Raw genomic sequence first — 21,734 nt, 5'->3', positions numbered from 1 at the left:
TCATTTTAAATACACTCCTAAACAAAAAAGTTCTTTATAGGTGTTGTTGGTTCCATGAAGCTCTTTAATATCCATGAAACATTTCCATTGCACAAAAGGTTCTCTATAATAAAATAAAAAAAGTTCAGAAAAGTTCTTGCATTTATGTCTTCTGTATATGAGATTCCTTTGATGCTGATCAAACTGTGCTGCTGTGTGCAACACATCTGGCCTGTAGATATTCATCAAGCATGTTAGACAAATGAAAAGTTGATGTGGATCATGGCTTCCTCTCCTTTAAAAAGGCATGCTGTTGTCACCAACCACTCAAACTCATTTTCATACCAGTATTTTTGAGATCAGTTTGTTTTCACCCAGATAAGTGCATTTGTTACACAGTTTTATATTTGTAGACAGAGCTGGTAAGTGAAGCTAGCAGACCAAACCAAGCTGAAAGACACAAAACAGAGGAGAGTTTGGAGATTATTGGGGTTGTGCAAGGGTGAAAATGAGACCAGTCTCATTTTCATTGAGGTTTTTGGGGGTGTCTGCTTCCACAGGTGAAGCACTGTCCCCTTGTGCTTGTGGAAACAAGCAACTTGCTCAATGCTCCACAGCGATAGCTGACCAGGGGAAGGATGGGGTGTCCAGGCAGAGATGGGGAGGACGAAATTAGTGGGGGAAAAGTGGAAATCCCTCCATCCATGGTGCAGGGGCTGCAACATGCACATGGACGGGACTCTTATGGTCTACATACCTCTTTACCCTGTCCAGCGTTTTCCAGCCAACAAACAAGTCATGAAAAACAGTGAGAGTTACGTGAGATTTTCTTCGCTCTGTGTTTTGGTTTGAGTACTTGATTATCACAAATTCTTCAGCATTAAAGGGCTTTAAATCGCAAATGGAAAACAATGTTAAAACAGTTAAGAATGATTGACGGTGATCTTGATCAAAAGGAAGCAAACAAACACAAAAAATATTGTTTAATAATTAAATAATTATTGTGCTTAAGACCGTTTGGTACATTTGTAAATATTATAGGATTATAGATTATGCAATTGACACTGATGGCGTTAGAAATACATTATATATATGTATGTCCATCAATTTACCAGATTTATTCCATTATTTTGTGCATGTGCATGATGCACATTTACATTTGAACATGCAATTTTAGGGGCATGATAAATGACTGGACTATGTAAAATACCATAAACAATCCCATGCACTTCAGTAGACATATTTATTTAAAATGGTTTTATGTGCTTAAAGAGATAAGCCACCCAAAAATGAATAATTCTGGTGAGTAAAGTATGACTATGTTGTTCCAAACCGGTAGCTATTTCTTTAGGCAGATATTTTGAATAATCTTTTTGTTTATATAATTAGACTCAGTTTGGTCCCAACCAACATTGGAACCCAGTGATTTTCATTGTATGGACTACAAACAAACAAACAGACAAAATATCCTCTTTGTGTTCTTAATGAATTTTGGGTGAACTATTCCTTTAATGGTTTAACAAACCTGGCACTAGAGGTGTAAATGGAATTTACAAAACAAAACAAAAGAGCAGAGTAACAAGACTTGATATAAACTGAAATGTAGATGAACAACTAGTAATTTTGTCCATTGACTATAATGCCTTCAAACTGGAATGTACTCAGTCAATGTGACAGTAATTTCAGTTCAGTTTATTCTATCTATCTATCTATCTATCTATCTATCTATCTATCTATCTATCTATCTATCTATCTATCTATCTATCTATCTATCTATCTATCTATCTATCTATCTATCTATCTATCTATCTATCTAGTTCTATCTAGTTCTGAATGTAACTTTTTAACTAACTTAGAATGAGCTGAACTGAAATTATATAAATCCACCCTGCAGATGCATGACTCCTGATTTGCTATGCCCATGTAAAGCCTCTTCCAGGGCAGGCCAGATCATGAGACATGGCATGCAACAGCAGGGTATGCCACCGATGAAAGCAAAAAATAAAAATAAAGTAAAAAATAAACAATACTGTACCGCCTGACCTCCCATACTTGGGTGTGTAGCCTGCGGAGCACATAATTTAAAAACACAAAAAAACACACATATATTCTCCAGTTGTCTGTGAGATGATGACGGCTGCTCTAATGGGGAATGTTACCTAAACAGTGCTAGCAGCCATTGAGGACCCCATTTTTTGTTTATTATTATTACTGAAAACATTTTAAGTTGCTCTGAGGTCTAATTATTGAATCTGCATTGTTTGTTTTCATAATTATGCCCCTGGCATACTTCTTTCCATCCTTGTATATTTAAGCATGTCTACCATGTAATGTCTGGCACACTCACCTCTGCATGATGTTCTTCATTCTGCTGGAGCACTTCTATGACCAGCTCCGCCAGACGGAGCGTGTCCTCAAGCTTTTTGGCAGGTGTGACTAAGCGCCCTACATTTTCTGAGGCACAAAGGTACAACAGTTGATACAGACATACAAATACTTGCACAAAAAACACTGGACATTCCTCTACCTGTCTGATGCCTAAAGTAAACTGCATTTCATTTCATGTAATTTTAAACTTAATATGTACTGTCTGCAAACCAAAAAAAAAAAAAATTGTTTTAACAATGAATTAAATAGAATTTAATTTAAATCATTTTCCGAGGACTCACTTCATGAGCATATCTGCTATGACAATTAAGATGACAATTAAAATTAGAGAGTAGATAAAAGATGGGTAAAGAATTGTCTAAATTTTCCTCTGAATTTGACTTGAACCACAAATTAGCTGCTGCATATATCAACTCCGCTGTCTTAGTTAACGGCTTAGCATAATCTTGACACTCTGTCAACACTCAGCTCTGTAGACACGAACCATAATGAGTCAATAAAGAGCAATGCAAGTATAATGAGTCAAACCAAGGAACTGAGGAAATAGAATGGATAAAAACCACAACAAATATGTTATAGTCATCATGCATAACGTTCAGCACATGCAGGAATTCATGTCATCTCATTTCCTACCTCTTTCTGTCAATACAAGCTGGCAGCACCTCTCTCTTAAACATGTCATACTTCAATGTACCTTTCATTGTCTATCTCATCTGTCATTATATGACACGGAGAACGACAGGAGTTCGTTTTAAATATAAGAATATGAGATTAAAGAAATCATATACCAGTTTACAGTGGACTGTTGTGAAAATGGAAATATGTTCAATGGTCTTTAGTATGATGAATACACACAATATAAGGCAAATAGTTTATTGCTGTTGGTTAAGAATGGGATTGCAAAGTAAAAAGACATTTATGAGACCATGGTGTATGGATACATGTTTTATACTGTAGCTCATAATGCTTCAATATTGGCTGAGTTTCTATGTGATGATTTAGACAACCTAACTGATTTTTGTTTGTGTAGCTTCTGTTGGTTTGGAACAAAGATTTGTTTGCATTGTCAGTTTTTGAGATCTTTCAGCATTGTCTTTTTTTTGACTGTGGTAAATGTGACACTTTGATGGAGGAACACAAAGACAGAGGAACTAGGAAGTGAAGTCATTTTTCTGTGTGACAAATGTCAAAACAATTAACATTATGAAGAGTCACACCCCCCTCTCAGTCAACAGTGCTTTCATCACTAAACACAAAGCACACGCCCCTTAAAAGTGAATTAACCCTCTGACCGTTCCTCTAATTGTATCTCAGTCATCTTCAGCTCCTTCAGTAGGACTGAAGACTTTCACAAAATATAATATTTGTGTCCTTTAAAGGGTTACTGTCCATGCAGGGACGAAATATCATGTACTTGAGCAAAATCATGTATTTCAGTTGTGAGGAACAGAATGTGGATTATATTATAAAAGCATCCAAAAGGATTTCTCTAACGAACTGAGGGTTTCTAAACCAATCTATGACACACTGTAGTTTGTAGATTAACTAAATGTATTTTTCTGATACTTTTGTTAAGGTTTCCGAAAACACGTCACTATATTTACCCTAATGGAAAATCAGCAATATGATATGAACTGAAAAAATTAATAAAAATTAACAGTGCATCAGTATTGCTATTTGTAAGCATTAGTCTTAAGTAATATATAAACAAGCAATGAACTCTTTTACAACATTTATTAATCTTGGTTAATGCTAATTGATAGACACACATTTAACATTTAATGTTTTGAAACAATAATGTTATAAAATAACCTTAGTAAATGTTCTGTGACCAACCATGGATAATGAAATGTGTCTTGTGTAATAGTATATATTTATATACATATATTTTTTATATATAATAAATGTAATAATCTAACCTAGATTAATAAATGCTGTAATAAAAAAATAAAAAAAGGTATTCATTGCAAGTTAATGATATCGAATGCATTAAATAATGTTTAAGAATTGAATCTTATAGTAAAGTCTTAGTTTAATTACACACTTGGTGCAGAGAGAGTATTATTATTTATTTATTTAGATTTTTGGAAGTTTAAGCATTAAAGAAATACTCACTCTGCATGTTCCATAGACTGGTATTGCATTTATAAAGCACTTGCCAACTCATGGAAAATGCATCTACATTAAGATGCAATGTTTAGGAGAGTGCAAAGTGTAAGAGAAATGTTCATAACGTTGTCCCAACATTCCCATGGTTCCCTTTACCCATCTGCTTAGCTTGCCATGTGAATGCTGTGAGCTGGTTATGTTTCGAGCTCAGGGGAGGGTGAGGGGCTGTTTTAAAATGAATTTAACAGTAAGTCAGACAAAAGATGTCACCTGCATCCTTCTGATCCCTCTGAGATTTCTCTACTAAAAAGAAAGAAAGAGAAAAAGAAAGAAAGAGGGAAGGGAGAAAGAAGGGGAAAGAGAACAGAGAGAAGGGATAAGCTTTCAATTTTTTTTTTTTTTCAGATGTGAGATCTGATTGGGAAGTAGAAAGAGAAGGATAGAAAAAGAAAGAAAGAGGTGTTCAAGGACAGGGCTGTCTAACAGTGAAAGACCCGTGGTCCACTCTATCATTCCATGAGAGACTGTGTGAAAGAAACTCTACCAGAGTGGTTGTTTAAGACTGGAAAACAAACCTTTTTTTAAACAGGGGTGTAAAATATAGTATAAGTACTTCAGTAAAGCAGAAATTCCTGTATAGTAATAAACTACAATTACTTAAGTATTTTACACCCCTGCTTTTAGACCTGAAACCAAGTTTGACCCAAGACAGAAACAATAATCCAGATCACAGACAGAATAAGAGTGAAGACGTACAGTGATAAACTGCTGGAGTGAATTACAGACAAAAAAAAAAAAAAGGATTAGAAGCACAATGTCTCTGAAAACAGCTTTAGAATCCCTGTTTTGTTCCTTTGTTGGGAGATAATGTCAATTATTTTTGTTTACTCTGTACCTGACCAATATTGTGAACCTGGGACACATCGATAAATGGACAAAGGTGTTGGAGGGGTGACTTACAAAAAAGCAAAGTAAAAATGCATTCAAGTCACAGACAGAAAGAATAAGCAGAAAACAGAAAGAACAGCTGCCACACTGACTCAGCTGGATGGGATGGTCTGATCAAAGCGACAGGAAGACCTGTGGCTGAATCACTCAACCTAAGATGCAAGTGACAAACTCAAAGAAAAAGGCAAGCAGAAATGCAAGCAAGAGAAGAGGATGGTGCCAGTCAGGGCATGAGGGAAAAACTATTTGTGAAAGTGCTCGAGAACGAAAGAACGAGAGAAAAAAAGAGGGGTGGCGGAAGTGATGGAGTGGCTCCAGATGAGCAGGGTACTCACGAATGGTTAAATCCATCACTTGTGACGCCAAACAGAAGACAGGATGCTCATACATTTCTCTCTTTTTCCCTATAAAAGAGGATTGGGGCATGCAAGAGCAAGGGGTCAGAGGAGAAAGAGAGAGAAAGAAGCACAACGGCTGCATGTGCAATAAGGAGCTTTTGACCAAATTTAGTGGCATGGAAAGTTGCCTGGAAGGGTTCTGATATGATCTGTAGGTCAATATGCATGAAGACTTAAAACTCTTTAAACTCCCTCAAATCAAGTCTTCAACATACTATTGGGTCCCACTTAATGCTAGGTGGCCTTAACAACTATGTGCTTACAGTGCATTTAAATTAATAATTTGATACAATGCACTTATTGTGTCCCTAACCTTATCAGTATCCCACCTCAATAGCAGCAAAAGTCATCTGCAAAACAATATGAACACAATAAATACATTGTACTTATTTTCTGGTGTAAGTTTATATTAGTTAAGACCACTTAATATATGTGGGGCTTATTATTGTAACAATTTGTCACTATTGTTTATTTGGAAGGAAGGTCATACATTTTTTATCTAGATTTAGATTACCCGTCAAAAGTTGTTTAATATATGTTTTTGAAATAAGTTGCTTCTCCTTGCTCCTTAATTATAAATAATGGTTCTAATAATGATCTGCTCAATTATTATTAATGGATCTTATTGTTTTCAGTTTTGAAAACTTTTTTTTTCCTGCTCAATATTTTTGTGAAAACCATGATATTTGTTTATGATTTTCATTAAATGTTCAAATGAACAGAATTTACTTGAAATATAAATATTTTGTAACTTTTAAACAGGTTTATGTTTCCTTACAAAAGTATTAATTTTTTTTTTTTTTTTAAGATACTTGTTCTTGTTTCAAAAACATTTATTCCAAACCTTTGATGGATAGTGCATGAACTATTTTGTGATGACAAAATATTGCACTGGACTTTTTTTATAATAATATGTTTTGCAAATACTTTTGGTTTAGTCACTTTAGACTTTGAGTTTAGCTACTCTTTTGATTTCCACCATTAGCCTTGCTTTTAATCCAGCTGAGCGTCTTATTCTCTGGAAAGACTTGTGAGTGTATTGCAAGCTATTGGTTAGTTTGGGTTAGTACAAAAGTTTCACATTCAGTTTAGTGGTCAGCAATAAAAAGGGAACAACATCGACATCATTTGACAAACAGATACTAAGGGCTTCTCCTTCAGTATCTGCAGTGCCCAGTCATATTTCTTCATGAACATGGACAGTCATTGAAAATGATTTAGAAAAAAAAAAAAAAAAAAAAACATCCCAGACAAAATAAAAACACTTGTCCTGTAAACATGGCTATTATTTGACATCAAACACCACCCGTGTGTAAGCCACAGTTTAGCTGTCCATGTCTATGAAAGAAACCGTCTCACTTGCAACACACAAATGTGTTGCTTGAGTGGGCAATCCAGCTTTGCACTGTATATTGGCTTCTCAAACTGGCTCAACAAGAGAGGGCTCCAAATAAGAAGAAAAGCCAATAAACAAGAGGAAAGCGCAGAGACAGGGAGCAGAGAGAGATAAAGAGATAGAAGGAGAAAGAAAGAAAGAGGAAAAAAGACACAGAGAAAGCTAGTAAAAAAGGCAGCAATTCTGCAATAAACATATGAAGCAGGGGGGGGGGGGGCTGGAAAGGTGATGAAGAGCTGGAAAGGAAAAGTGTATTTGTTGCTGTACAGTACTCCTAGTCTTTAAAGCTAAACCACAGGAAAGATGCAACCATCTACAGAGGACAGCAAGAAACCACTGAGCAGAACAATATGGCACTGAGGCCAGGGTTTGAGAGGGAGAACTGAATGCATTTTCACTCTTTAATCAGCTAGATAGAGCTAAAACAAACCTGGACCAGCAGACCTATTCAAAAACATTATTATTATTGTAATTCATATTATTTATATTATATTCCATATTCATATTCATAGTATTATTATTATTATAAATACATCAAATACATATATAAAATTACTATTTTGGGTACTACAGGGAAATTATATTGTGTCTTAGAAGACTATTAGAGATAAGACAACATAAAAATTCATTACACACACCAATAGTTAATTATTGCTCCATTGTACTCATTCCTTTTATGAAAAAATAATTCAACAATGGCATTTCAGCATTGCCTCCACGAAATAAAGGTTAGTTGAGCATCACTGTTGTTAAGCACTGTTTCTAAGAGAGGAATATGTCAAGTGCTATATTACTGATAACAGAGCAGAGCGGAGAAGAAACTCTGCGAAACTGGTTTATGTGCTTCCTACCTTCCACCTTGGCATATTCTGAGAGACGCTGGTAGTTCACTAAAGCTGCCTGCTCCAAGACATTTACGGATCACTGTCTTCACATCATCTTGAGGTACGGGTGTCACAATGTCCTTCATTAAGACCTGCAAAACCCAATTAGAATTTAGATGCAGATTTATCTTAGCTTGTTAGCTTGTACGTCTTTTTTTCTTTGTGTCATAGCTTTTTCAATACACACACACACACACACACACACACATATATATATTCATTTATTACATATCTTATGTTACATACCAAGTTATCTGACATTATCAAGATTTATTTGTTAATGTACACAGTTTAAACCTCAGTTCTTGTCATATTTTATTACCATTTTCTAAACTATAGCGAATAAACTGTGATAATGTGAGAAATGTTGAAGGTGTCTGAATAAATTTAGATTTGACTGTATATCATAAAAAAAAAAAAAAATGAAAGTGTGTGGGAAAATAGTACCCTCTCAAGCAGTGACAGCGTAGCTTTTAAGGCTCCTTCTGGGCGTCCAAATGGAAAGCAATACCTTTAGAGATCAAATTAATTTGTTTTAGAAAAATAAAATTTTTTGAAAACATTGAGACATTATACATTCCCATTTAAATTTGTTAGATAAAAAAATATCCAGTTTCATCACTATATCCAGTCATCACATAATTAGTGTCATGCAACATTTACATATACTTTGCATTTAGCAGTTTCACACTACTATATATATATATATATATACACCACATATTCCATTATTATCCCTAGCTGTTAATAAGGTGGTGTTGTGTAAACTACCAGTGATGTACCTGAAATGTGTGATCTGGTTTTCGAGCAGTACACGCAGTCGCTCTTTGATCTCCTCGAACCGTTCCTTCTCTTCTACTGTGACGGTACCAATTCCATCAGGCCTGAGGCGAAACACACACAAGTGAATGCAACTGCTTGTCTCATTAAGGTAACAGGGGACAACAGGGTCCCAAAACAGGCAAGACACATGAGTATTATACAAGCACTATAAATCATTTTCTATCCATCCTCTTTAAAAGGTACGTGTTAATGAGAGATTCAGACAAACTTTTTAATTAACCACATCCATTATTAAAGAGAAAGAGAAAAGAAAGTGAGAATATGACACTACTTTTATCATCTGAAAGAGCCCCAGCTCTTTATTTAAGTGTATTTACATATGCATACATCTTCATATATGCAAATGCTCTGTGGTGTATTCACTTTTGCAAGTATTTTTGAGCAAAAACCTCATGTAAATTAAGTCATAGTTATTGCTACTTGCCTGGTGCAATTAATGTGACATTTCTGTCGACCACAGAAAAAAAAAAAAGATTTAAAAGAGATATTTGCATAAATGTTCTAGTGATGTCTGCACAGACTCTTTCAGCAATTCTGTATGTGCAACTGTGCTGTGCTTTGTGTGTGTGTCATCCCCTCCTCAGGCAAGGCTTTTTGGAAGGACCTAAACCCCTGTCCGTGGTCAAATAAAGAGTCATCCACAATACAAAGACACTACAAATTACCACAGCCCCCTGCTACTAGCACTGAGGAGTTCAACCTCCCACCATTTACACACTCCCACGTTTCTTATTGTGACTCTATAACAGAAAGAGGGAGGCTGTGGGAAACAGTTCATCTGATCTGTGGCACTCATAAGCTTATTAGCCAAATTACCATGATGCCTGATATAATTTCTTGTTTTGTAAAAACACACATATTTAAAATGCTTATTTTAAAATGCTGATATCTATGCAGCTGATGCTAAATTGTCAAACCTAACTGATTTCACCATCGTACTAGACATCTACACCTCTCACATATATCTCACATCTAGCTGACGTGTACAACAGCAAAAGCTTTTAAGGTATTTTTGTGAACAAGAAGGATTGCCAACCTCCCCCTGAAAACCCCCACCAAGCGATGGACCCCGTCTGGTGTGACAGTCGTGGTGGTCCCCCACCCTGAAATCCCTGCCCCTCCTCCTTTGCTTTTCCCTGCTGTCCTTCAGCGTGCACTGGGCTGACAAGGGGAGCGGACTGACGTGGAGCGTGTCATGTTTCCTGCTCCTCAAACCGCTGTCACGACGACCCGCGCCTCCACTGTCACATACACTCTGCTCACAGCCCTCCTTCCGTCTACCATGTCACAAACGATAAGGAGCCTGGCCCTTTAGTCACATTCTGCATAAGAGTGTGTGTGTTTGTGTATTAAACTGCGTGCAGGTGACATACGTCGGCTGTGAGTGTGTTTCAGTTCTAGCAGTGTGTCACAACAAAACTGATGGTTAAAAGACAGACCAGCAGGAAAAAAAAAAAAAAAAAAAAAATTATATATATATATATATATCTGTGTTCTCTCTGTGTGTCAGAAAAACTGAAGAAAAATAAAACACACAACAAAAAATTAACAAAAAGGATGCAAAACTAAAAAAACAAACACACACACACAAAGAAAAACTGAAGAAAAACAAAACTTAAAACAATTTTTTTTACAAAAACAAAGCAAAACTAAAGAAAACAAAACACACACACACACACACACACACACACAAAGAAAGAAAAACAAAACGCAACAAAATATTTCACAAGAAAAAAAAACTAAACACAACAAAAAACAAAACAAAGCAAAACTAATGAAAAACAAAACTGATAAAGCCAAACAAAACACACAAAAAAATAAATAAAAACAAAACTTAAAAACACACAAACCCCCCCCCCCCCACATAAAACAAAACAACACACAAAAATGAAACAAAATTACAAAATCAGATTCCATTGTCCCCTTGTTTTTTGGACACTGGACCATGTTAATATAACCAACTTTTTTTGCAACTGTACCATGCCATTTATGCCAGTTTACCTTTTATTAACACTACACGGCATCATGAATATTTATTATAGTGTGTTATGAGACTAATATGGTTATCCAGATATGGTAATGGCACAATATTATGATGTCAAACAACATTAGAGATCCACAGTCACTATCTGTAACACTTGTAGATTATTTGGCTTTAAATATGTATCAGTATACAAGTCCAATGCCAAGAGGTTCAGGTTGAGGGCCATGTCAGTTATAAAGAGCGTGGTTGGCTGGACGTGAGGTTTTGGCACAAATAGACAGGCTGGAGTGAGGCCTTGGACAGTTTGGAAAGAGAGATGGCGAGACAGAGCGATGACCTGTCATCCTGTCAGCCATGACCTTAAGGCACCATCCATAGTGTCTCTCATCTCTCTCTCTCTCTCTCTCTCTCTCTCTCTCTTTACCCTGCATGTTTCTCACTGGTTCGACACATGTCTATCACTTTCTGTTTCCCTGCCTCACCCTCACTTTTCTCTCTCTTCCTCACACAGATACACATTCACACATAAAGTGGTGTCCAAACGTCTGAAACCAGACTGAAAATCTTAGTTTTCTTAGAAAAGAATTTCTAGGTGGTGATTCAATATTAAAACAACTCTGAAATTAAATAAAATAAATAATAGGCTGTATTAAAAAAATCAAATCAAATCAAATACAACAGTACAAATATAAAAAAAGAAAAATATATGCATTTAATTAAAATATAATACCAAAAGGTCAGAATGTGTATAAAATTGCTACTTTGCACATTCACATATAATAAATAAGACTAAAATTACACAGAATGGAACGAGTAATTTCACACACAGAAGAAAGATGAAAATTAGCTTAATTGCTGTCTTTCCTAACATACATCCCCCAGTTTCATAGCTTAAGGGCAGGACGCTAATCCACACCAAAACGAGGGGGTTAACATTCTCACCTTCTGGGGCCTGTGAGCACCTGCGACTTAGACTCCCTTTTTCTCCAGACCTCCATGATTTTGTTCTCTTTTTTAGAGGGGGTCAAGGGCTCAGGAGGGGAGGGAAACAGAGAACTAAGCAGCTCGGTCTCTGACATGGGCCATTTTAGTAGCTCATTCAGTCTTTGGCTTCGTACCCCACACACATTCACAAAGGTGCACATTCACAAAGGATATCAGAAGATGGTGTGAGGGTAAGTGAGAAATAAAAGAAGAAGAGAAATAATATAAATCATGCAAGTAAAGTAATAAGGAAAATAACCATGAGAATAAAATGATGGATTCAGACAAAAGTACGATGAAAAAAGACTAGCATCCAGAAATAAGAAATTTAAATATTACACAATAATACAATAAACATATAGAGTGAGAAAGAAGTGAATACGGGTCAGGGTAGTCAAATTTATTTCTGTTTAGAAATTAATCACATAGTAAAGGGATCAGGACTTATCACTTAAAATGTTCAAGATGGTTTGTTAATTCATTCATACATATTTTATTAAATCTTTGTTAACTAAATATTAATTCTTATTCTTAATTCATGAATTTTTTAATGGTTTAATTAATATGTAATAATTATGCACATTTAACTGCGTATTTTATTATAAATTACATACATTATACGTTATATGTTGTACGTATTATAAATAGATAATATGTATATCTCAAATAAATATACCTCTCCAAAATAGAAACTTTTCGAAAGAGTAGTTACAAAGTTTAAGGACTCCTGCAAACCAGTTAATGAGGCGACTTGAGCTTCTTGTAAAAGCAGTTAAACTACTGTTGGATTCTGGGAGAGCAGCATTATTATTGGTGACCAACCACAAAGCTTTCAGGAGAAATAATGGGGTTTCTATGAAACACAGGAGAACAAGTCCTTTGGCAGCCAAAAGAGAGTTTGTGCTCTTACTTTACCTCTGTTTCTGGCCATGTGTGGAAAGTGGATGTATGGAAAGATAAAAAGGCAGGACAGTGAAGAGGGATGGAGTGATTTTAGGATGAGGAGAAAAGACAGAACTTCAGGTGAGAGTAGGATGAATGACAAAGAGAAAACAAGAGAGATAAATGATTGGAGAATTAATGTGGTGACAAATGAGAATGAAATGAAGTGGGTGTTAAAGAGACGGAGTGAGAAAGAGATAAAGAGTGTCAGATCAGCGGTACCTGTTGCCGTGCACATGGGAGGCACAGAAGGCGTAACTGTAGTGCAGTAGTGTGGGGTCGATCATGGACCCTTTCTCTGCCCTCTCCAGCAGGTCATTCAGGTAAGACAGGTGCCTGTGACACCCTCGCACTCCGTACCTGGCGCAGTACTCATCTAATACAAACACCTGACCTGGACTGAACCAACCCTGAGGAGCACAATCAGACACAAAAGTGCAGATTCAGTAAATGTGATTATGCATGATAATATAAATAGGACAGCTATGACTGGACAGCCCTAACTGAATAAAACTGAACTGAAAGCTGGGTTACCAAGCAGGAGTATGAATCGTTGAGCCTGTGATCCAGTGTCAACCGTTGAACTATCTCAAACAGCGAAGAGTGGTCAAAAATGCAGGGGTTAGCGGAGATGAACTCATCCATTCCATGTTTCTGTGCTCGGTCTGCATCTGTGTGTATGCGTGCATGTTAGCGTATGGCGATAGAGATACATAAAAAATACACATCTCATGAGCACACACTCTTCAGAGAAAGGTCTGTAATCTGAGTTAGATGTCAGCCTAAAAAGTGTCACTGTCAACTTGCATTACTGTGTAAATTCAATCCAAGGTGCATTACAAGCAATGCTTAAAGTGCAAAACAAAAACAAAAGCAAATACTCATGTTAAATAAAATATGACCAATATATTTATTTACAGTCTATAACAATAATAATAATAATAATAACAATATCATACACTGCATGTAAATAGTTTTAAACAAAAAAATATATATTTCGAGGCACATTTCAACAAAGAAATGTTTATATTAATTGTATTTAGTCAACAGCAACAAGAGAGAGAGAGAGAGAGGCACATTTAACACAAAGAAAAATCTATATAATAATCACAATTATTTATTATCATTATTATTATTTACATTTTTGACAACCCTAATCTGTAAAATAAATGAATAAATATGGACATTTAACACTAACCATTAACCCTAACCACAATGCAATGAAATCCAAAATTCTAAATACCTATAAAAATTATAACTATAATCTGTAAAGCACCTATAAAAACACCTGTAAAAAATACAAAATAAAAAAAAAACTATATGGAAATAGTAAATTGTGTCCTATTTGTACATATTTTTTTGCAGTGTATAAAGGCGTTTATAAAGTATTTGATGTGGAGGAAAGTTACTGACCTACAGTGAGCGATAATGATAAAAAGTTATGTTTTTTATTAAGTTTAAGAGGTTTTGGCTTAGAATATTTTTAAAAAACTTCTAAGAATTTAGTCCCTGTATTTTTAATGACTTTTAATCTATAATATTATTCCTAAAGATTATGAAAAAAACTATATCAACCCACATCTTTGGCTTGTGACACTCAAGTATTGGTCTAAGTGCACAGAGCAGAATTGCCGCTTGTTGACTTCAAGCGCTAATTTAAAAGCAACAGATCCATATGCATTATTAGAATGCATTAAAAGAGCAAGACATTTGGAGAAAATTGTATCCCAACATTGTTAAATTATTGGATTCATATTATTCACCCCAGTGTTTTGTCTTTTTTGGCCTGGTAATCCTGCAAGACCTGTCTGAGCCAGTGTTCCTGTCTGGTCCTCCTAATCAAACAACAACTCTATGTTCACGCTTTTCCCCTCCTTCCCCATTCATCGCTCTGTCCGCAGGCCTCTGCCCCCCCTCGGGGAAGCCCTAATTAAAGAAACCCAGCGCCTCAAACACAGAGCTGAGAGAGCCGGCCATGGAGCCCCCCTACCCTCACCATCTATTGTCCATTAAAAAGACTAAATAAATTCAACAACACATTTTCCCTTTCCTCTGCAGTCGGTAAGCTTAGGTATTACATCTGGGCCTGCACAAATAAGCAGGGCCATTTCTTAATCCTGCCACTGGTCAAGGACCATTCTTATTCTAATGCCCCATTTCACCCAGAGGCTTTAGAGCTATACTGTATGATTGAGCCATTCAGCAGACACCTCCTCCAGAGCTTCGCCGGTTTGTATGTTAAATCAGGAATAAGACTTGAATTGCTTTGTTATATAATGGAAAGTTAATTTTTGCTTGCATAATGTAAATTGTATAATTTTGACTTTAATTCTTGTATGTAAATTTCTTTATAAGATATCTAAAAAAAATTTGTTAAAGCAAAAATGATCTTTTGAAATCTGCCACAGGTCAAAAAGGTGACATTGTGTCATTCTCCTATGTCTTAATATGAGCTTGTCATGTCTCTTTGACACTAGAATTGAGGGGAAGGTCTCTGGACAGTAACACACAATGACATTAGTCAGCTCTGTCCGAGCGGGGCAGAGGAGAAATGACACTGATTGATGGATTCTTTTCATTTATAGATCCTCTCTCCTGAAGAGTCCGAAGAGCAGAACATTTGGGGCTATTTAGCGCTTGGTTTTCTTTTTTTTTCTTTGCATGTGTCTGCACAAGCACACACAATGGACGGATCGGGAGTCTGAGATTCTGCCCTGGGCCGACAAGAGCTGAAGGGGCCAACTGACAGGATGGGTGCTCCTCTGTGAGTGAGGGACACAAAGAGGGAGAGAAAGAAAAGGAGGGATGAAGAAAGGGGTGACAGCAGAGACATACTTTATTAAGTTGTTTCTAAATTAATCCGTCCGCTCCTGAACTCAGTTTCTAACAATATGGCTTCCCTCATCAGGCCTGCAGACAAGTCCATACGTGAGTCTCTCTCAGAGCCCGTTGCTATTTCAGTCCTTATCATACTGGATTAGAAAATCCTAGACCATGGCTGACATCCAACATCAATCATCGCTTTCTTTGTTTCAGAATAATGAAGCAGTAAACGAGTTGAAAAATGTAACAAATTATTATTAACGATAGATTTTTTTTAATTATTTGAATTCTACTCAATTATTGAGAAGTGAGGAGGAATGAGATTGAGACATGTTGCAGGTCAGGTTCAAACCTGTTTGCATAAGCATGTGTTGTTGTGTCAATGAAGCTATGCACTTTGGGTGTAAGCCATTAATAATAATAATAATAATAATAATAATAATAATAATAATAATAATAATAATATTCTTATTCTTATTCTTATTCTTCTTCTTCTTATTATTATTATTGCTGTTGTTGTTAAATGATATCCCTTGAGGTTGTCTACACTGGGTGTAATCCATGGTAAAAAAAAAAATATATATATATATATATATATAAATAAATAAATTATTGGTGGTGGTGGTGTTTTTGTTTTTGTTGTTGCTGCTGCTGTTGTTTTTGAATTATTTCCCTTGGGGTTGCCTACATTGGGTGTAAGCCATGATAAATAACAATAATAATAATAATAATAATAATAATAAATGAATAAATAATAATAATAATAATAATAATAATAATAATAATAATAATAATAATAATAATAATAATAAATTGTTGTTGTTAAATTATATTCCTTGATGTTATCTACACTGGGTTTAAGTCATGGTATATTATTATTGTTATAATTGTTATCATTATTATTATTATTATTATTATTATTATTATTACTACTACAACTACAACCACTGTTGTTGTTGTTTTTGCTGTTGTTGTTATTGTTACATTATATACCTTGAGGCTGTCTTCACTTGGTATAAATAAATAATACATTGTTTATGTCATGTTATAATAATAATAATAATAATAATGTATTATTATTATTATTATTACTTCTACAACTACTACAAAACCAGAGTAATCTTCAGGCTGTGTCTCTGATTTAAGTCTCCCCCTACATACAGGTATAAACAAACAGCAGACAATAGCAGCTTCAGCATTTTCCCAGAGATGAGGAAAGAAACCGTTAGTCTAAAACTGTTAGTAGTTCTATAGGAAAGCAAAACAGAAGCACTACTACAACATGAACAGGGCCACTGTTTGGTAAAAACGAGTCTGTGTAAGTGTTTGGCAAATGAATTTTTTTTTAGATGTTGCAGTTGCAATAGTTTAACTACTGTACAATAGTAAAAATAAATATAAAATCTGTATGACATAACCTGCTGAATATTCCAGCTACATATTTGCCAACTCTCTTTTTTTAAATAAAATACAAATAGACTCTTAAAATTCACAGAATGAATAAACTGTGTTAAATAGTCCACTGCTTCAAGGACAACACAAATCTTCTCAAGGAGAAGTGAAAACAAACAGCCAATGTTTCCAATTGCATCCTAATCCCCACATTTAAAACTGCAACCACAACAGTTTAATTTACTGCTGTCGAAAGGTTAAGAGAAAAAAAAAGAAAAGAAAACACTGATGGCACGACTTTTCAGATGAGAGAAACTGGTGTTAACTAGCAAGTAGTTATTTGGTAACATTCCACTGATAGCTTCCAGAAATAATCAGAGTGAAGATACACTGTTTTATTCATAGCATGTCACTCTTAACATGGTAATTACCAGCTGCTGAGGGGTGCAGAGCATGCCAGTGGTTTCACAGAATTCATTTAGCAAAATAAATCAACAACTACAAAAGCGAGAATCACTATAATTATATAATTTACCAAATTCTCAATTTGATCGGGAATCTTTATTGTTAAAGGGGGGGTGAAATGCTATTTCATGCGTACTGAGTTTTGTACACTGTTAAAGAGTTGGATTCCCATGCTAAACATGGACAAAGTTTCAAAAATTAAGTTGTATGTTTGAAGGAGTATTTTTGTTCCAAAAAAAATTTCTTCCGGTTTGTCACAAGTTTCGGAAAGTTTTTTTCGAGTATGGGTCTGTGTGACATTAGATGGAGCGGAATTTCCTTATATGGGTGCTAAGGGCACGTCTGCCGGAAGAGCGCGCGCTCCCGTATAGCACAGCACTGAGAGCACAACAGACTTCACTGATCAAAGCGAAAGCGTCGCGAAATGTCACAAAAGGAGTGTGTTTTTGGTTGCCAGGGCAAGACAACCCTGCACAGATTACCAAAAGAGAATCTTTATTTTTACAGAGCATCAACGGAGTTGTGCAAGTGTTTTTGTTTGTTCCCTGCATTTCGAAGATGCTTGTTTTACAAACAAGCCCCAGTTTGACGCCGGATTTGCGTATCGTTTATTTCTTAAGGATAATGCAGTCCCAACGAAAAAGGGTCACGATCGTGTGTTGGAACCGCATGCGGTGAGTAAAACTTCTTCAAATATCTCTGTGTTGTTAACTTAGCTATCAGTGCGTAAGCACGTAAGCATCAAGTAAACAACATGCGATATTGTCATCAAACTGCACTTTCCACATGTACAGCTTAAAAAAAAAAAAAAAAGAAAAAAAAAAAAAAGACGACATAAAGTGGAACTTAGTCATTTTCCAAAACCGCTAAGCAAATATATACAGTTTCAGTACATACCACATAGCATACCGCCTTTGCTGATGCTGCTCTTGTTAAATTTCAGCCTCTGGATCTGTGTCACAGCTTCCACATGCTCTCAACTCAAAAGCAACTGGCACTCGTGATTCTTTAGTTCCGCCCACACGTCACGCCTCTAGGCGCTTGTGTTTTTCCGGGAAAAATCGGTACAGACTAACTTTCTCTAATAAATATAATAAAAATAAAGACTTTTTGGAGTTATGAAGGATGCAGTACTACTCTATAGGTACTCAAGATTAACAGGATATTGAGTGAAAATGAGCATTTCACCCCCCCTTTAAATAAAGGCAACTGCTTTTGATTTCAGCCATCAAGAAACTAGCTTACAAGAAACATATGGATTTATTTTATCATTATTTATTATTTATTTTTTAAAATGCTGCTTTGATTTGAGAAGCCGTTGACCTGATGAAGCCATGTTGAGAGAAGGCAAATATGCAACTACTAATCAGATCAAAACATCCAGAAATAAAATTTCACATGCAGTCTAGTCTCTAAATAAAAGTGTGTTTGTCTTTCAGACCCAAAGGAAACAAAACAGAGGGACATTTGCAGAAGGAGGGGTAATGAGAGTTTTAGAAGAGGAATAGCGAATAGCACATTGCTTGTGTCAGATAATCCAGAACGGTTTATCTGATCTGTGCCTGCTACAGGGAAGCACTTACCCTTCAGTCCAGCTACAAGAGAGCAGGGTAAGAGGGAACAAACCAGAGTGACATATAGACTCACGTGGAGCAGAAGACAGAAGAAAGCAGAGAGAGAAAGAGAAAGGACGAAAGAATATTCCCTTTACACTGTAAGCAAAGAATGAGAGAAGCAGGATCTGATTCACTTATTCATACACACACAAACAATTATCTGTAAATGGGAGAAGAAAAAAACATGAGATGGTGCAGAGAAGGACACAATAATTTAAAATACAAGAAAGAAAAAGAGATATGCAAAAGAAAAGCATAAAATATAAAAAGAAAAATAAACACAGAAAAGAGTGATAAGTAATGAATAAAAGAGAGCAAATATATGCCAAAAAAGCAAAAGAGTGAACAGCGCAAGAGTAAACAACCGAAAAAAGAAAGAAATACACAAACGATGAATGAAAGTGAAAATAAACAATGAGTGAACAAAAGCAAAAATATAAACAAAAGCAAACAGAGAGAAAAAAAAAACAAGTGAATGAAAGCAAAAGTAAAAGAGCTTATATAAGCAAGCGAAAACTGAAAGAGTTAAAAGCAAATGTAAAGGATATGCAATGATGAAATGTATGTGGGATGCAAGATGAAAGACTTCTGACAGAATTTAACAGAGCAGATGAAAACAGAGTGAGGTTTTTCTCCCTTTTTACAACACCAATGCAGTAAGTAGTAACTGTTCTCAGGAGGTGAAGACTGTTGAGACTACACTTACAGGACATTAATGAGCAGTAGAGTGAAACAGGGTGTAAACACATCAGTAGTCCGCTATTTAGAACGTGAACTTATTCAGCCAATGTTCTAGAAAGTTTCCATGTAAGAATTTGACCACTTTAAAGAGTGTCATTACAAATGCAGCTCTAGCCCTGTGTGTGTGTGTGTGTGTGAGAGACTGCAGTCAGTGTGTGTGGATCTGTACAGTATATGTATTCATACTTACAGAACTGAGAGATTGGAGCATCAAGCTGTGGTGCTGTCCCTCCTTTGGCGTTGAGTTTCTGCACCTGGGTCGGGGGGATGGGTTTGTGGGACTGGCCCGTGGCACGATACATCGCTTGAACCCACAGGATTCGATCTTGCTCATCATCGCTGGCGAAGATCACAGTGTCTCCCTCCTTCACAGCATTGAAGAACGTCCGACCACCATCCAGACCTGCATTCAACATATTGTTCATCATTTATACATCACACGAGAATTAAACACTGTGTAAGCAAAAGTGCACTGTCAAAAGTTATTTCTACTTGATCAGACCCTTTCGAGGTATATGGACGCATTGTTGAACTAACAATACTTTCACAGCACTTTTGAATCTTGGCTAAAGTTTATTTATACATGTAGAAAGTATTTCAATTATACCAAATATTTTTAATTGACATTAATGTTATTGCATTACAAACTAAAATGATCTGTGAATATTTAGTAATAGTGTATTTATAAACTGATATTTACGAAGATTATAGTTTCATATTATATTACTAATTAGTTAACAATAATGTGGCTATTTTATAATGTGGTTATTAAAGTGTAATTAATTTAAATGAAACAGCAATGTTCGATATTGATAAAATTGTTTTAATTTATTCCATTAATGCCTCAATATTTAGTATGCAGTGATTGATTACGCATAGACTTAAAATGATTCATTAGTCAAATATCAGAGGACATGAAAATAAAACATTCTTCATAAAACATTACTGCACTGTTACGCCGATGAATATTAGATAATTAGATAACACGTGTACAGTGTGCATAATGTTTTATGCAAAGATACAGAAGGTTTCAATGAAAGATAATTGATCTTAACTAGTTAATTACCTGTGTTTGTTTAACTAATAAAATGAGTCACCTATTCTTTTGGAATAAATGTGTATGAATCCTAGAAACACATGCCACCTGCTGGTCTAACAGCTACTTCTAGCCACCTTATTTTGCAATGCCTTTTGTGAATGCACAAGACTTTGCTATATGTTTATAATTACAACAATAAATAAATAAATAAAATATGATATCAAATTCCAATTTGTTAAATCAAGCAGCATAATGGACTGTTTTGGTACAAATAAAATAACTGGAAGGAACTGACATCGGAAGCCTCGGCCATTGAAACTACAAATAAAACAGAACAGGTGAAGACTATATTCACTGTGATGTCATTGACTGTAGCAATCCGATTGGCTGTAGTGACCTGGCTGAGGGTCGGTGTAATCCACAGTGTATCCGTCCAGTTGGAGAAGTTCAACAGGTTCTGCTTTCTTCTCCCTGTAGCTACACATGGCAAAGGTGTACTGGCTGACCTGGACAGAACATTGGCACATTAAACACACATCGCAAATTACACTATTGAGAACTAGAAATGCAAAAACCTAAACAGAAATATCATCTTCAGGCTACGGATAGGGTTCAAACGGAGGGTGGCATCTCAGAGGCAGGCTGTCTCGGTCACTGACGGTGTAGGGTTGGACTTGTAAGGTTTTTGTCCTGCCAATCAAACGGGACTGACAGTAGAGTGTGGGATGACACGCTGTCACTCTGGATGCGAGTCGTGCAGTTAGGTGCCAGTCATACACACATTCTACACACACACACAAGAC

The 21,734-nt window shown here is 35.8% G+C and overlaps 1 protein-coding gene across 1 annotated transcript in view; it reads right to left on the bottom strand.

Annotated features, from left to right (window-relative positions):
- LOC113111033 (calcium-dependent secretion activator 1-like) overlaps positions 1-21,734 on the bottom strand; it is a 94,918-nt gene that overhangs the window by 25,154 nt on the left and 48,030 nt on the right. Inside the window, 11 exon segments of the mRNA XM_026275406.1 lie at positions 737-745; positions 2,327-2,433; positions 4,747-4,776; positions 8,070-8,127; positions 8,129-8,194; positions 8,550-8,613; positions 8,885-8,986; positions 13,078-13,265; positions 13,390-13,526; positions 20,083-20,295; positions 21,329-21,437. Of these exon segments, the coding sequence (XP_026131191.1) occupies positions 737-745; positions 2,327-2,433; positions 4,747-4,776; positions 8,070-8,127; positions 8,129-8,194; positions 8,550-8,613; positions 8,885-8,986; positions 13,078-13,265; positions 13,390-13,526; positions 20,083-20,295; positions 21,329-21,437 (1,083 nt within the window).

This window comes from Carassius auratus, chromosome 11 (assembly GCF_003368295.1).
Source record: "Carassius auratus strain Wakin chromosome 11, ASM336829v1, whole genome shotgun sequence".
Lineage (NCBI taxonomy): Eukaryota > Metazoa > Chordata > Actinopteri > Cypriniformes > Cyprinidae > Carassius > Carassius auratus.
Note: the sequence above shows the minus strand (reverse complement) of the source record. Positions and strands in the feature narration are given on the sequence as shown.